The following is a 15047-nucleotide window of genomic DNA, read 5'->3' on the forward strand; positions in this document are numbered from 1 at the left end:
TCTCTCTCTCTGTCAAATAAATAAATAAAATCTTTAAAAAAAATAATAAATAAATAAATAAATAAATAAAACCCCCATGTAAAAACTGATAATTCACTAGGAAAACTCCAAGAATATTATAAGTAGGCAAATTCTTATGATCTTAGCTTTCATAATACAAGAAAGTTAAGGGAAACGTTTGATAAGAACAACGTTAAGCAAGTTCTTACTTTTTAAAGGCTTTCAGGTGGGTATCCTGAGATCTAGGTCAAAGTAAGCTTCTCCACCAACCAGAAATATCTTCATGTACATGTGTCAAATGATATATACTTCCGTAATGCACATTCAATATCTTGTGAGCACAACATTTGAGAATATGTCAAGAGATTTACATAGATTTTCTCTAATATTCCAAACACGCCTTCTAGTAAAGTTAGATCTCTTCCATTAGCAACTGAAGCTGGGAGACATTAAGCAGTTTACCAAGTTATTCTAGTAAATGTCAATGCCTGAATGTGAACCCCCATTGTCTGACTTCACAACTTAACCTTTCTTGATAACACCACACCCATGCTCCAGCAACAGGAAATTCATTACTTCCCAAAGCAGCTCATTTCTTCTTTTAAAAGTGCTTTCAAGGGGCGTCTGGGTGGCACTGTCAGTTAAGCGCCTGACTCTTGGTTTCTGTTCAGGTCGTGATGTCTGGGTCGTGGGATCAAGCCTTGCATTGGGCTCTGCGCTCAGCACAGAATCTGCTTAAGATTCTTTCTCTCCCTCTCCCTCTGCTCCTCTCCACCCCCTCTCAGATATATATAGTGCTTTCAATTCCCTGAGTTCCTTCCAACATTGAACTGAAATCTGTTCCCTTCTGAAAGTCACCACTGTCTCTGGTTTCACCCTTCAGTTAAATTAGTTAATCTAATGCCTCTTCTGCACGAAAGCTCTTCAAATGTTCAGAAACACCTTTATTTCACCTCTTCTCCTTCTCTACCAAGTTTTCCTTTCTACAAAACTAAACAGTCCCATTTTTCCACTGCTGTTTAGATTGCATTGTTTTGAGTCCTACCCTCTTTCTACTCAGTTCCAATCATCACAGTCTTGTTTGTTTATGTCACTTTTAAAAGAGGATGTATAGAACTAAAAACAATACCACAGGTGTGATCTGAAGAGTCAGAGTTGAAGTTCATTATTACCATCTTTGTCCCAGATATTATACTTCTATTTATGTTGCTCAATAGCAGATTAGCTATTTCATTCCAGCCACTTCATGCTGCTGACTCACACAGTATTTACTGTAATTATAATAAAGCTTCTAGGTCTTTTTCACACGTGCAACTCCACATTTTCAACATCCTATTCCTGTGCTTTGCTTACATGAGTTTTTTCCGTGTTGAGCTACACCTCTTAGACTAGGAAGGCTGAAATGATGGGCCAAGCCTTTTTTGATTTGTTGCTGTCATTCAGTGGATTCCCTCTCCTTCACAGCTCCATTTTATCATTAACTTGACCTCCCAAATTATTGAGTAAAAATACTGACCACCCAGAGAAGAAAGTAGGGTTTGAAATTCTTCTCCTCACCCAATAGACTTCTTTCTAGATTGACATGAATTCACACATTAGTAGCTTATAGACAGGGTCAGTTTATCTACTTGGTGATTCACCTAATGGTACAAGTCTCTAGCCCATGTGCTCCTCCTGGATTCCTCCTCCACAATCCTAGGAAAGATCATGACATATTATTCCTTGCTGACATCCAAACACCCCTTGTCTACTGCATGCCTCACACCCCCAGAATGATAACCTGGTACTCTGGGCCATCTCCTGTTAGAGGATGTACAAAGCCGTTGATTTCTTTCTGTTTTCCTTCTTTCCCCTCAAGGAATCACACTCACCAAATGCTTATCTTGGTGCTGGCTAAAGTTCTAGACTACTGCTTTCTAGATATGGCTGGCGTCATGGGCATATTACCTGTATGCAGAGCCCCTGACTCAGAGAAGCTTCCCCATGGACTTAATGCCTTCCAGTCAGCCATCTTGAAATTTTTAACAATTTTATTTATACATTAAATTATACATTAAACATTAAAATTTTTATATAAGATTTACATGATGAATTTTATGTATATATTAAATTTTAATATTACATATGAAATTAAATTTATATATTAAATTTCTAGATTTATATACTAAATGTAGAATGACATTAAATAATAAGTAAAAAAATAAAACACCGCAAGTCAAGATAGAGACTACAGAAGAAAGGAAAAAGCTTTTATCTTAAACATGTTTAACAGTACTTTTTTCCTGCTTTTTGAACAAGGGGCCCCACATTTCTGTTTTGCACTGGGCCCACAAATAAGATAGCTGCCCTGTTTCCAGAGTGGATATTCAAAATCTCCTGCCTAGTTGGCCAGTTACCTACTCAATCATAAATCAGTGCAAACGATACGTAGAACTGTAGCGTATCAGGTGAATATTGGCCTTGCTGCTTTCTGTTGAGTTGACATAGTTTCCCGCAGGAGCATGCAACATTATGGAACACTTTGACATACACTGAACAACCTCAGGCCTGTGTCATCAATTCTGCTCCTTCTCCCCACACTTACCATCTTCAAACGTCACACTGAATGAATCATGGAACACTGTATCAAAAACTAATGATGTAATGTATGGTGACTAACATAAAATAATAAAACAAATTATAAAAACAACAACAACAACAACAACAACAACAACAACAAATCACACTGCAGGAAATCATTCTTGTTCTGGACTTGAAAGTCAAATAAAAATACATCATTTCCAAACAAAACGTAAAGTAAAAGTTCTACTAGAAACTTGCAAAAGTCCTGGAAATCAGTAGCTGATTTCCCATTTCCCATAGAGACCATACCAATGTCAGACCTGTTGCATTTTCATTTCTTAACTTCATGCCTTGAAGAATTTTTGGTTGAAGACTCTTGGGGCACCAGATGCTTTTCTAAAGACAAGGGGCAGGGTGGGTAAATGTTATAAAATTATTCATGTATCAGTCCTCTGATGAAGGCCATGGAGTTCTACCTTCCAGAGACACTGATCTCTGTTGGTATTCTTGCATATATAGATTTAGGGATGTTCAATTAAAAAGCAATCACAACTCTGATTCTTTGTCTTTCTGAAGTGAGAAAAATAATTTTTTCCACTGCTCACCCTCCGTAAAGGTCAAGTATAATCTCAGCCTCCGATGCCATTCTTACATACTTACATAAGTACTGACTCACTCCTCAGCCTTGATTTCCATTCTGGCCCTGCCCAGGTCCCAGACCTACAATCACACAGAAAAGTCACATTCTCATCACTCTCAATGTGTGTCTCAACAGTAACATTTCCTTACACTAATATCCCTCTTCCTAAAATATCTCCTCTCTCTCTTCTTTAAGGTTTGAGTTCAAGTTCCCTTTCCCCGTGAAATTTTTCTCCTCTCTACTACAAAGTTTCCTGCATTACTCTTTTCAAACTTTCCATTTTAAAGCCATATATCTCAACGTCTTAATAAGACCCAATTTACCTGTTTCACATTTAGAGAGCATCCATATGCAGTGAAAGCAGATTAGAAAATTTCTAGTTAGGTACATCTATGAAAGATTGAAATCTTCTAAATGTAACAAAAAGAACATGGCTCTGAGCTCAAATTCTGCCTTTCCTACTTTGTAGTATGTGGTCTTTGAAAATCCATTCACCTCTGTGAACGTGTATGTGGAAAGATAATACCCACCTGATAAGAGTGCTATAAGCATGAAATTCTCCTTTCATTTATTTTTTTTTCCATGTAAACCTTTTGTTTTAATAAATAAGACCGATTCATGGCTTAGATTCAAAATCACATTTACAGATGAGAAACGCTTCTAGGCCCAGACAGGTTAACAGTGAAGCTACCACTGCTGGCAGGAATGCATGCCCCCCATGCATCTGAAGCCTAAAGAGCAGAGACTGAATGTCAGAGAACACCATACACATCACCCTCTAGACTCGAGAACTGACAGCAGAAGACGAGAGGAAGAGCAGAGACTCGGGGAAGCTCCAGTAACCACCATCTGATACCCTCACCTTCATGCTACAGAAGCAAATGAAAGTTGTGCTACTTTCAGATAAGCTAAGAAGGAGGTTTCCTGATCATAGTAAGTGAAACTTTCTCTCATGTTAACAATTAGGCCACGGGCATTAGCTACAGAGAGGATCCACTGATAAATGCAGAATATTAGAAGAGCGAAGAGGAAGCCACACAGATATCTTGTTTCTTCAAATATCAGAAACTTCCTCATGATAGCAGGTGAGCAGTGGATGAACTCCACCTCGCCCAAAGGTTTAGTCCAAAAACTTCCTGTTGGCATTTGCACCAAATAAGGCTCCCCGTACTTCTGGCAACATCTGCTGGGCTATGAGATCCAGCCGGCTTTCTAGGGTATTGGAAACTTTTATTTTACAATCCCCATTATAGATCTCAACTCCACCAGCTATTTCCTCAGGCAGGTAGGCCTCCTGATCAATTTGGACATCAACATCTTTTTTGGTGGCAATTTTGTACATAGGATTCGCTTCTTGCACTGCAGCCTTTACCAGAGGGAAATCCTGCTTCCTGCAATGAACAATCATTCGGGGCTCTAACAATTGGTACAAACCCTGAAGGACCAGTCCATCCAGCAGCACCTGGTACCTGGTTGTATCTTTTACCACTTTGCCTAGTCTCTGTTTTGCTTCATTTAGTAGCTCTGTAATAAAGTCATCTCTTGCTCTGAGGACTTTGAGCCTTGCTTGATTCATCAGATTAGACATCTGAATTTTCTTCTGCTGCTCAATCTCCTTTTCTTTCTTCTCATAGTATTCCATAATCTTCAGTCTGTGGGTTTGCACAAGACAACCTTTCTCGATGTTGAACCCTTCCTCTCCCTTCGCATCTATTTCCTCTGCTTTCTCATTGGCTTCTTGTTCAATAAAAGCCATCATATGCTTAATCTGCTTTTGCACGTCAGCATCGCTGAGGGCCATGGTGAAAGCTCTGTTAGGCCGGAGGCCCACTGGCTCTAGCTTAGGTTGGAAGGGGGCGGTGGAAGGAAAGGGACTCTCCTTTCATTTATGACAATCAACTAGTATAATACCTGACACAGAGCAGGCACTTACTAAATAATAGCTACCAATATTAGAAAGGACTCCACCACTACTCACTTGATAATTCATCAGTTCAGTTCAAGTCAGTACTAAAAATAGGTAGTGTTTTCTACCACCAATCAGTTTTATGGAAGATATCTATCTATATACCTATAGATATACATGTATCTATATATCTATAGATATACATATCTATACATAGATATACATATCTATAGATATATATATATGTAGTTTTTGATGCCTCAGAAGGTTGTTGAAGACAATAATATTTGTTAGTGAAACAGAGAATATGTTGGTGAGAACTAAAATGAAAACAACTGCCAAGAGATCAGAAATGGATGTGTGGGCGTGTTAAGCAAAGTCCAATATGTGCTAGGGTATCAAGAGTGACCTCATGGGTTCTTGGTCTTGGTCCCTATAGCAAGAAAGATATAAAATAATTTACATTTCTTCTGAGGATTCCTTGAGGACTATCTTGACGGCCCCATTCCTGTTGGCCAGATATTTTAAATCCCTACTGACCTGGAGCAGGTTAAAAATTATAGGACACAGATGAGATTTATGTGACAGCCTCATACATCATTTTTCTCACCTCAGTGACCTTAGTCCCCAGAATGCTATTTTTTTGTAAAGTGCATCAACACTCAAGAATTTAACAGGTTGTCTTCATTTTGCTTATTTCTCCAAAATCCTGCTCTACAAACTTTTTGGCCTTTCAGCTACGGAAATTATATCTCAGGGATACATAAAAGTGTCAATGTTACCAGGCGGTCTGATGATGTATGGCATGCTTCCTGCTAGAGCAAAGGCAATGGAGAAGGTATTGCCTTGAATCAAACACTGACACAGGGCCAAAAATCGTGGCTGGCAATACATTCTCCGATGGAATAGGTTACAAATGTGCAGCGAGTTGTAATGATGCATGCGTGAGATGCACACCACACACCAGGAAGGCCAGGCTGAGCTTTAAGATGAGAATTTGGAAGAATCTCTCAGAATTGTTCTCATGTCAGCTAAGTTAGAATCTGGAACTAAAATGCATTGCATCTATGTTTGAGGCACTCAGGGGCAAGAATAAGGAAACATGCTCCTCCATCATTTGGCTAATTCCTCTTTATCCTTCAGAGCTCAACGCACCAATTATCCTCTTCAAGAAGCTTTTTGTGATTCTCCGCTGCATCCTTCACACCACCGCCCAGCGCGGTGACCACTGGCATCATTTTTGCCTCTGTCACCCACAGGCACCGTCACCACTGCAGCCTGGTCTGCTTAGATATCCTGGGCATGACTCCAATGAGGCAATATCACACGATTTTCAACTGTCACTTGCCACTCCCTCCTAGACTTACTTTTTGGCGTCAGGAACTGCTTTTGTTTGTCTTGTCTTCCCAGTGCCTAATAAAGAGAGTTAGGAAGAGGAAAATCAGAAAGTTTTAAAATATATATATATATTTATAAACCCAACATCCCATCACTCATTACTGCGAAAAACCAGAGTAACTTTGGAGTCCATATCTTTTAGTAATACAAAACTCACTGGCTCTCTCTGGTTCTAATTCTGACACTAACTGTGTGACATTAAGGATGTGACTTCGACCTTCTGCTCCTTTTCCATAAGTTTGGGGGGCTAGTGTTGTTTAACCAAAGGTCCCTTCGTGTTCTGTGATTTTATAAATTTATACAAATAAGTACCCAAATATTCCACTTTCTTATCTCTCTGTTTGTCTCTCAGTTAGAAAACCAAAAGTCCGTGTAAAGGAGAAAAGCATTACAAATAAGCACCTACCCGGGGATCTCAGAGGTTTGTTCAGTTTTTGTTCACTCACACTGTGAAGGCGAAGTTGCTTTATTCCGCTGCCAAGCTCAAGGAGAGTTACAGGCACAATAACCATGTTTGAATTTTAAGTGCTTTATCAATCAAATTCCCCCAGGGTTGATCTCATTCTAATAACTCACACCTTCCAACAAAAAGAAAATAAGAAAGACAAACAGACAGACAGCATTACATTGCTCTCCTGGCTGTATCGTCACATATTCCTTGAGTCAGTGTGTTCCCAGAGAAGGGATAAATACAGTCCAGGAAATATATAAAATATGTGCGATAATAAAATAATAAAATATGTGCAAGTCTTACCTATCCATTTATTTGCCATCCAGCATTCTACCAAGGGGGGAGACTCTAGCCAATCCTCACTGCAGCCTTTCCTCAAATCAGAGAACAAACATATAGGGAGGTGAGGAGGAAAACAAAGGATGATTTTGTTTTTCTGCTAAGCGTTATGTACAATGTGTCACCATCATTTTCTATTTTTTTCACTTTATTTTTGCTTTTCTAATTCATGTTATTAGTAAAAGTTATTTCTTTTAAAGTTCCAGCCTATTTCACCTGGCAGATCCACTTGCCCTCACTGAAGAACCAAGACCAGAAGTGCATCTCAGAAGTTAGGAGCACAGGGGGCGACTCTGGAAGCTGTGCTGAAGACCCATAGATCTCAGACAGCGAAGAAGTCAGCCCCTACATTGGGACTGATTGTGCTTTTCTCACGTGGGTGTTGCCTTATAGATTTGCTCCTTCAAAGCCAATTTTCTGCTATATTAAATAACTTAAAAATCCTACATGTAAAACTTTTTATGCATTCAGTTCCCCTATTTAAAATTGTATCAATAGTAGAGTAAAAGTGATGGAATTAGGAAAATATCAGAGCTGTGAGACTTAATAAATTCTTCTATTGGTACTTGTATCATTCTCCATAATAATTTTTTTGAAAAATATGAATACATTTCTGATAATAATGAGGCTTTAAATTTTTTATTATCTCATAAGAGGGGGCGTTTATCATCCTATCTCCCAAAATAAGCAAAGGATCCTGCATGAAAATAATCCACCAATAAACCAGTGGTGTGCTGGTCTACCCCTCTCTGATTTGTAGTATTTGCTGTAAATACTTCTACCATGACTAATTTAAAGCTAGCAATATTTTAATGAACAGCTTGCAAATACTTTGTTATTTGAAAATCAACTCTGCAAGCCGGCGAGAGCCAATACAAGCCAGCTCCTGCACACCAGTGTCACATAATTAAACAACCTAAAAGGGGCGCCTGGGTGGCTCAGATGGTTGGGCATCTGCCTTCGGCTCAGGTCATGATCCCAGGGTCCTGGGATCGAGCCCCGCATTGGGCTCCTGGCTCAGCAGGGAGCCTGCTTCCCCCTCTCCCTCTGCCTCTCTCCCTGCTCATGCTTTCTCTCTCTCTCTCTCTGTATCTCTGTGTCTCAAGTGAATAAATAAAATCTTAAAAAAAAAAAGAATTTTAAAAAAAACCCTAATAGTTCTTTTCAGAAAGTAAGCCATTTGTTCAAATAATGTCAATAAGTCAATCAGACTTTTTGTCTGAATTGTTTCAGAATTTCTTACTTCTAGATTGTCAAATACTGACTTCCTGAAGATGTCCCCAAAACAACCTGTTGAAAGAGCAACATTGAGTGTATTGCTTACTGCAGTGCAGGAGATTGCTTCTCTGAACGATTTTTAGTAGCATTTCAGAGGGAGGAGAGCAAAGATAGGCCATGTAATGAAGCTTTAGGGGACTGGTTTAGGCAGGTTTTTTATACAGGTAGACAGAGGGGAACTTGATTAGGATAGGTCAAGTTTTTGACATAAAAGTTTAGGATTGGTGAACACAGAGAGGCAAGGGTTTCAAAGTGAATCTTGAAGAATAAAGTCATTTGATGTTATCTAACATCCTGAAAAGGGATACACACACACACACACACACATATATATTGTGATGAGGGTAAATTGAGTGGTCTAGTGTTCAGACTAATTTGGATTTGGGGAATGTTCCTGAAACAAACAACAGTTACTTGCAATTTTATCTTCCTGGGCAAGAGTTTCATGGATTCTTAAAAATCATTCTATTGAGTTTGATCAAATAGGAAAATGATTTTCATGAACACAGCCAAATAATAAAGTTCTGTGTGGTTGTATCAGATTTTGATTCCTAGCATCAAAGGTCCATGAATCTGGAGGTTTCTCTGCAAGCAACTGGTGATTTTCCTGTCAAGATTAGGAAGGGGCCATTGGTTCTCCCCACACTCCACCCCCCACAGGTCATGGGAATACAAACAGCTGATGAATGCTTTGAAGACACGCCAGAAACCTGACAAGTATTCTAGAGCTCCAAAATATAAAAGAACAACAGAGTATAGGAAGGTTAGGTATTTGCCAGCCTGATGGAATTAGAGGATTTACAAGTAGTCCTTCCACGGAAGTGTTGCAAAATATCTACCACTGCCCTTTCTCCTCTTTGTGATATATACTAATCTCCTTTAAAATACAGATTTCTCAGCGCAGAGTCCTGTCTAATATTTTAGTGTGAATGAATCATTATTTCATTCATTGGTTCAATCTATCCATCACTCAATGAAAAAATAAAGTGCCTATTAACTTTCAGACTGTAGCAAGCATGCCGTCACCAAGATCAACACAATTTTTTTTTAATACCTCAGCTAAGAGGGAAAAACGGGGGGTACAGAATATTATTCTCACGGGTTATAGAATCTCCACTACTTGTGAACTTCCAATTTTAAAACTTTTTCATACGTATGAAAAAGGGAGGGCACCTGGGTGACTCAGTCAGTTAAGTGGCTGCCTTTGGCTCAGGTCATGATCCTGGAGTCCCGGGATCTAGTTCAGCATCGGGTTCCCTGCTCAGTGGGGAGCCTACTTCTCCCTCTGACCCTCCCTGCTCTCATTCTCTCTCTCTCACTGTCTCTCTCTCTCTCAAATAAATAAATGAAATCTTTAAAAAAAAAAAAAGAAAAAGGGAAAAGCATGTCAATCTTGCCCTCCCTTACACAGTGGGCGTACACATTTATTTCAGAATAGGATATTGCATTATTTGTTAGCCGAAGTTGCTTCCTTTTGATTTTCTTTTTGATCAACAGGATGATCTATCAATACAAGTTTTTATGTAGACCTTGTTAAAATTGTATAACTTCAAATTCTTTTTAATTTTATAGGGTTACATCAGAGAATATAACTTCTAAGATGTCTACTAAATCTTTACTTTTTTTGAGTTTTTAAATACTTTCCTGGAGTGTCTGGGTGGCTCAGTCGGTTAAGCCGCTGCCTTCAGCTCAGGTCATGATCCCGGGGTCCTGGGATCGAGCCCTGCATCGGGCTCCCTGATCAGCGGGAAGCCTGCTTCTCCCTCTCCCTCTGTCTGCCTTTCTGCCTACTTGTTCTCTCTCTCTCTGTCAAATAAATGAATAAAATCTTTAATAAATAAATAAATAAATAAATACTTTCCTTGTAGCCAAATACATGATCAATTTTTGTAATTGTTCCATAGATGAAAAAGTGATGCTTTTTCTCTGAAATGAGGATGCTTATTAATTGTATTCTTGAATTCTCTGTGTTCTTATTTCTGTAATAGGTGTATTGAAGTTTTCCACCCAAACAGTGTTTGGGTTTTTATCTTCTCGAATTTCCAATAGTTTTACTTGCTGCATAGAAGTTTTTGAGAGCTATGTCTTCCACATAAACTGTGCCTTTTATCATAGCAGTTTCCTATTTTTAGGTTTAGTGCCTTTAACATTAAATTCCACCTCTTTTGTTGTTAATATTCCAGTTCTGCTCCTTTTTCTTTGCATTGCCTGATTTTCAGTTTATTCTTTTATGTTTTATACTCATTTTGCCTTAAGGATATGTCTTATAAGAATCATGTGGCCACATTTTGGGTTTTAATTCAATCTGATAGTCTCTCTTTTAATGATAGAACACAGTGCATTTATAGTCAGTCAAATGACTGATATTTTGATCTTATCTCTTCCAACTTTCTTTATGCTCATTACTAATTTTTCATTGACGTTACATCCTTTTCTCATTTTTTTCTGATAAAATCTAATTACTACTCATTCCACTTTTTCTTTATTAATTTGAGATACCTTCCATTTACCTGCTTTCATAATTAGATGCATTTGTCTCTACTGATATTTGAAATATGATACTAAATGTCATCCCCACAAACATGTTCTCCATCCGAATAAGAATATACTTCTACACCATTTCCTGTGCCCTCCCCTTGCCCCATGAGACATTTGGAATGCTTTTACTCTGCCCCCTCCAACCCAATTCTTGCTTTTATTGAGATAGTTTGCTACATTTTAGTACTTTTTATTCTAGACTATTGTTTGAATTTTCCTTGTAGTAGGTTCCTCCCATTGCAGGAGACCTGTTTAAGCTCTTACATGTTTCCAGACAACCTATCATTTTCTATTTAATGGATAATTTAAATTGGTTCTCACTGTATTTTCTCTTCATCTTCCCTTATTTTACTTTCAGATGTGGTTCATTTCTTGATTGGAGTCTTTTACCAGGTGATTTTCTGAGAAGGAACACATGGCAGATAACATAGTCTTTTTATATAAAACCAAACCTTGTTTATGAAAGGTAGGCATGTCATACCTGATGGAATGAGGTTTATTCTCAGATATGACACTACATGTATGGACTCAGTTGCACAATCAATTTGCCCAATATTATTCTGGTAAAAGGAGGACAGATTTTTTACTGAACCTATGCAAATAATTTTATTGTTATTGAAGTGTATTTAGTGTTGAATATGAAATAGAAGTATTTCTGAATTTTGAGGATCAATGAAAACCAGATACCATTAAAATATTTATTTCATCTAAAAAAACCAAAGTTTACTAAATTGAGAGCTACTAATAGTTTATGAACAAACAGAAATTGTTCATATATCCATTAAAAAATGGGACAGAAAAAATAATGCAAATGACATTTCAAATAATCACAATTTATCTTTCCTTATCAGTTTATTTAGTCCCATGTAATTCACTCTTGTTTCACTGGACCTTGGACCAAAGAGTCTGCCTTCCTCATGCATATCTGCTTCAGGACTAAAAAGAGTCCTGAATTCCTCACTCAGTCCATTGGTAAACTCTGAAAGTTGTCTAAGCATTGAAAGCTCAGAAGTTTATATCTGTCTGTTCTTTAAAGTATCCACAGAGTACCTGGTACGTCCACCCCATGAGGCTCTGAAACTATTTTTCTCTGTTGAAATACATTTTACTAACTGGTAGCTTATAGAAGAGCCCTCAAGAAAATATCCAAAGGAAGCTGAAATTTGCTCAATAATGAAGTTGGATGACAAGGGTCGACTGATTACAGTGACCAATAGGATCAGGATGGAGGAAAATAATATTCTTTAATGGAGTATAGTACAAAACTATTTTTGTAAGGGTTTGATCAATGCTTTTCCTAAGAATAAAAATAATGATAAATCTCAAGGGTCTTCTCATAAAATGTACAATTTCTGAAAATTTTATATTAGAAATATTTGACCTATACAACCTTAACAAAGGAAGATGGAGCATGTCTTCTGATTTGACAATTACTCCCATGTAGTTCTTACAATAGCATCAAAACTAATTGTGAAATATGGAACATAGCAAACACTCCCAATTATTTCTACCATTCTTCTTTATAAGGTAAAATAATAAATCTTTTTAATTTTCCAGAGCCCTCTGGTTTTCTCAAAGGTAATTTTAGGTGCAAAAGACATACTGATTTTATTTTTCTAATTTTGGGGTCTGAACTTGAGAAGGCAAAATCAAAAGAGTTATTAGAGGAGATTTCATCACTTCATGAAGATAGCATCATGGATGCTGAGACTAGTACTTGGTTATCTAATAATCAAAGTATCAATAAGGTATTTTAAGATACCATTCAACAAGGTAACATGATTGTAAGAAATTTTAACTCTTTCACCAGTGAGAAAGCTTTGTCTTTTATCTTTGCTTTTTTAAAAAATAATTAAGGACATTATAAAAGTACAGAGAAGAGAAAATTATTCTAATGAGATATGGAGTCTCTACTATCTGAATAGATTTCACAGAGGGTGCAGAATAATATTTTACTACCCCTTATTAGGAGTTCTTAGACTAATTTATCATTTTAACAGGAAGAAAGCTGAATTCTAGTTTTTCATTAATATGATATTGGGCAGTAAAAACTTCACAAGCTCCTTTTTGTTCCTTAAATTATCATGAATAAATTCTTCAAAACAGGAAAAACTTTGCCAAAATTTTAATACATGTCATAGCTTCTTTTCAGACTTAGTTATTATAATTCAAAGCAAATAAAATTCTCTTTCCTTAAATTCTCTACAACTTGCTATACACACTCAGATTTTATCCTTCACTATTTTCTCTTATATTCTGGGACAAACTAACGTTTAATTTAGGATAAATCACTTTCTTTTTTTCTTGAAAAACAAAAGTACAAAGTACATAGTTTTGTACTTTTCTACAACACATTTGTATTTCTTTCTCACTATGGCTTCTACTATAGTCTCAAGCAACTGTATTAATTATAACTTTTAACTAAAATAACTTGTATTTTGTAGAGCAAACTAGAAGATAGAAAATTGAGAAATGTATCATACTTAAAGATTTTATCAGTCTACAAAATTAATGAATACTGGTAACAAGACTTTCTCCAGCTATACATACCCTTCACAACTTCAGAAAGTGGCAAAAATAAAACATTCATTAACATGAAGATCACAAAGATATAGCCACTTTTTAGTGTATCAAAATCAGATACAAAAGGATATGAACTTGAAATTATGTTTAACAATCAAGGTTTCAGTATCAATAATACTTACAAATTATCTGTATATCCACTGATTATCCTATGGTTAATGCAATTTTTTAAATTCCAAGGTTTTAAGTTGCCTACAGATCTTGGAAATGATGTTCAGACTGACATACTACAAAAATAATTACTGTAATAAAAATGTCCTCAGAGCTATGAAGACAAATTTACATTTTTATAATCTTAAGCATTGTTATATCTGCAATGTTAGTTTATTCGGCTGGTAAGCCAAAGCAGGAAGTTTAGGAACTTCATATTATTCACGTTAAACTAGTCTCCTCATGAGAAAACATATCCAAATCATGTTTTTTATATATATGCTGTATTACACTGAACACTGATAAAGAAAATTATTAAACCAGTCTAACTTGTCAAGAATCACCTTCATTATGTGAACTTGGATTCTTAATATGTCCTGAGCTAGCAGTTTCTGAAAGAAGGAATTTTTTTTCCTCAAAAGCCTAGTACATTTACGATAATACAAGATTAGCTTCAAGGCCTGAGTCCTTTGTTTCATATTCGCCATGGTTCTCAAATTTTTGAGAATTCTAAGTACTTGTTTCATGCAGGTTATATCTATTGTTATTCACCATATTAGCAGTTAAAGCAGCAATTTAAAAAATTCATTTAAGGGGTGCCAGGGAGGCTCAGTGGTTAAGCATCTGCTTTTGGCTCGGGTCATGATCCCAAGGTCCCGGGATTGAGCCCGCATCGGGCTCCCTGCTCAGCGGGAAGCCTGCTTCTCCCTCTCTCACTGCCCCCACTTGTGTTCCCTCTCTTGCTGTGTCTCTCTCTGTCAAATAAATAAATAAAATCTTTAAAAAAAATAAAAATAAAAAATAAAAAATTCATTTAAAAATAGTAAACAGGTTAACATAAATAGCATTTAAGATTTTAAATGACTCTATTTTTTATATTTTTTCTAAAACCAAGAAATTAGAAGAGTGTAATTGTTTTACAGTTTTGAAAATATCTGGCTTAAAAATTTTTTTTTAATTTTAAAAATATCTGGCTTTGAGAATGCCTGGCTTAGAAGAAGACAGCTGAGTTCTCATACCTGCTTCTATATTCAATCTGTTGAGAAATGTTTTGGTTGAAGCATATGAAGAAAATCTGGCCTATACAGATTAGGAAAGAGAGGATCTCTCAGACCTCCCGAAGGGTCTTCCCCAGACCACTCTTTGACACCTGCAGCTTTAGAGCATATATCTTAGGCATCATCATTTTTCCATCCTAATCT

At 36.9% G+C, this 15047-nt stretch overlaps 1 protein-coding gene across 1 annotated transcript; it reads right to left on the reverse strand.

Moving 5' to 3' along the window:
- Window positions 1–3787: 3787 nt before the first annotated feature.
- Window positions 3788–5088, reverse strand: LOC102727975 (V-type proton ATPase subunit E 1). Its single transcript, XM_006729935.3, has one exon. It carries the CDS (start codon window positions 5001–5003, stop codon window positions 4323–4325), a length of 681 nt encoding a protein of 226 aa, XP_006729998.2. The 5' UTR covers window positions 5004–5088; the 3' UTR covers window positions 3788–4322.
- Window positions 5089–15047: the final 9959 nt, after the last annotated feature.

The sequence above is a fragment of the Leptonychotes weddellii genome, chromosome 9, assembly GCF_054177405.1.
Source record: "Leptonychotes weddellii isolate Sample4059 chromosome 9, ASM5417740v2, whole genome shotgun sequence".
Taxonomy (NCBI): domain Eukaryota; kingdom Metazoa; phylum Chordata; class Mammalia; order Carnivora; family Phocidae; genus Leptonychotes; species Leptonychotes weddellii.

Coding starts and splice junctions, on each gene's coding strand:
- LOC102727975 (XM_006729935.3), bottom strand. CDS start 5,003: ATGGCCCTCAGCGATGCTGACGTGCAAAAGCAGATTAAGCATATGATG.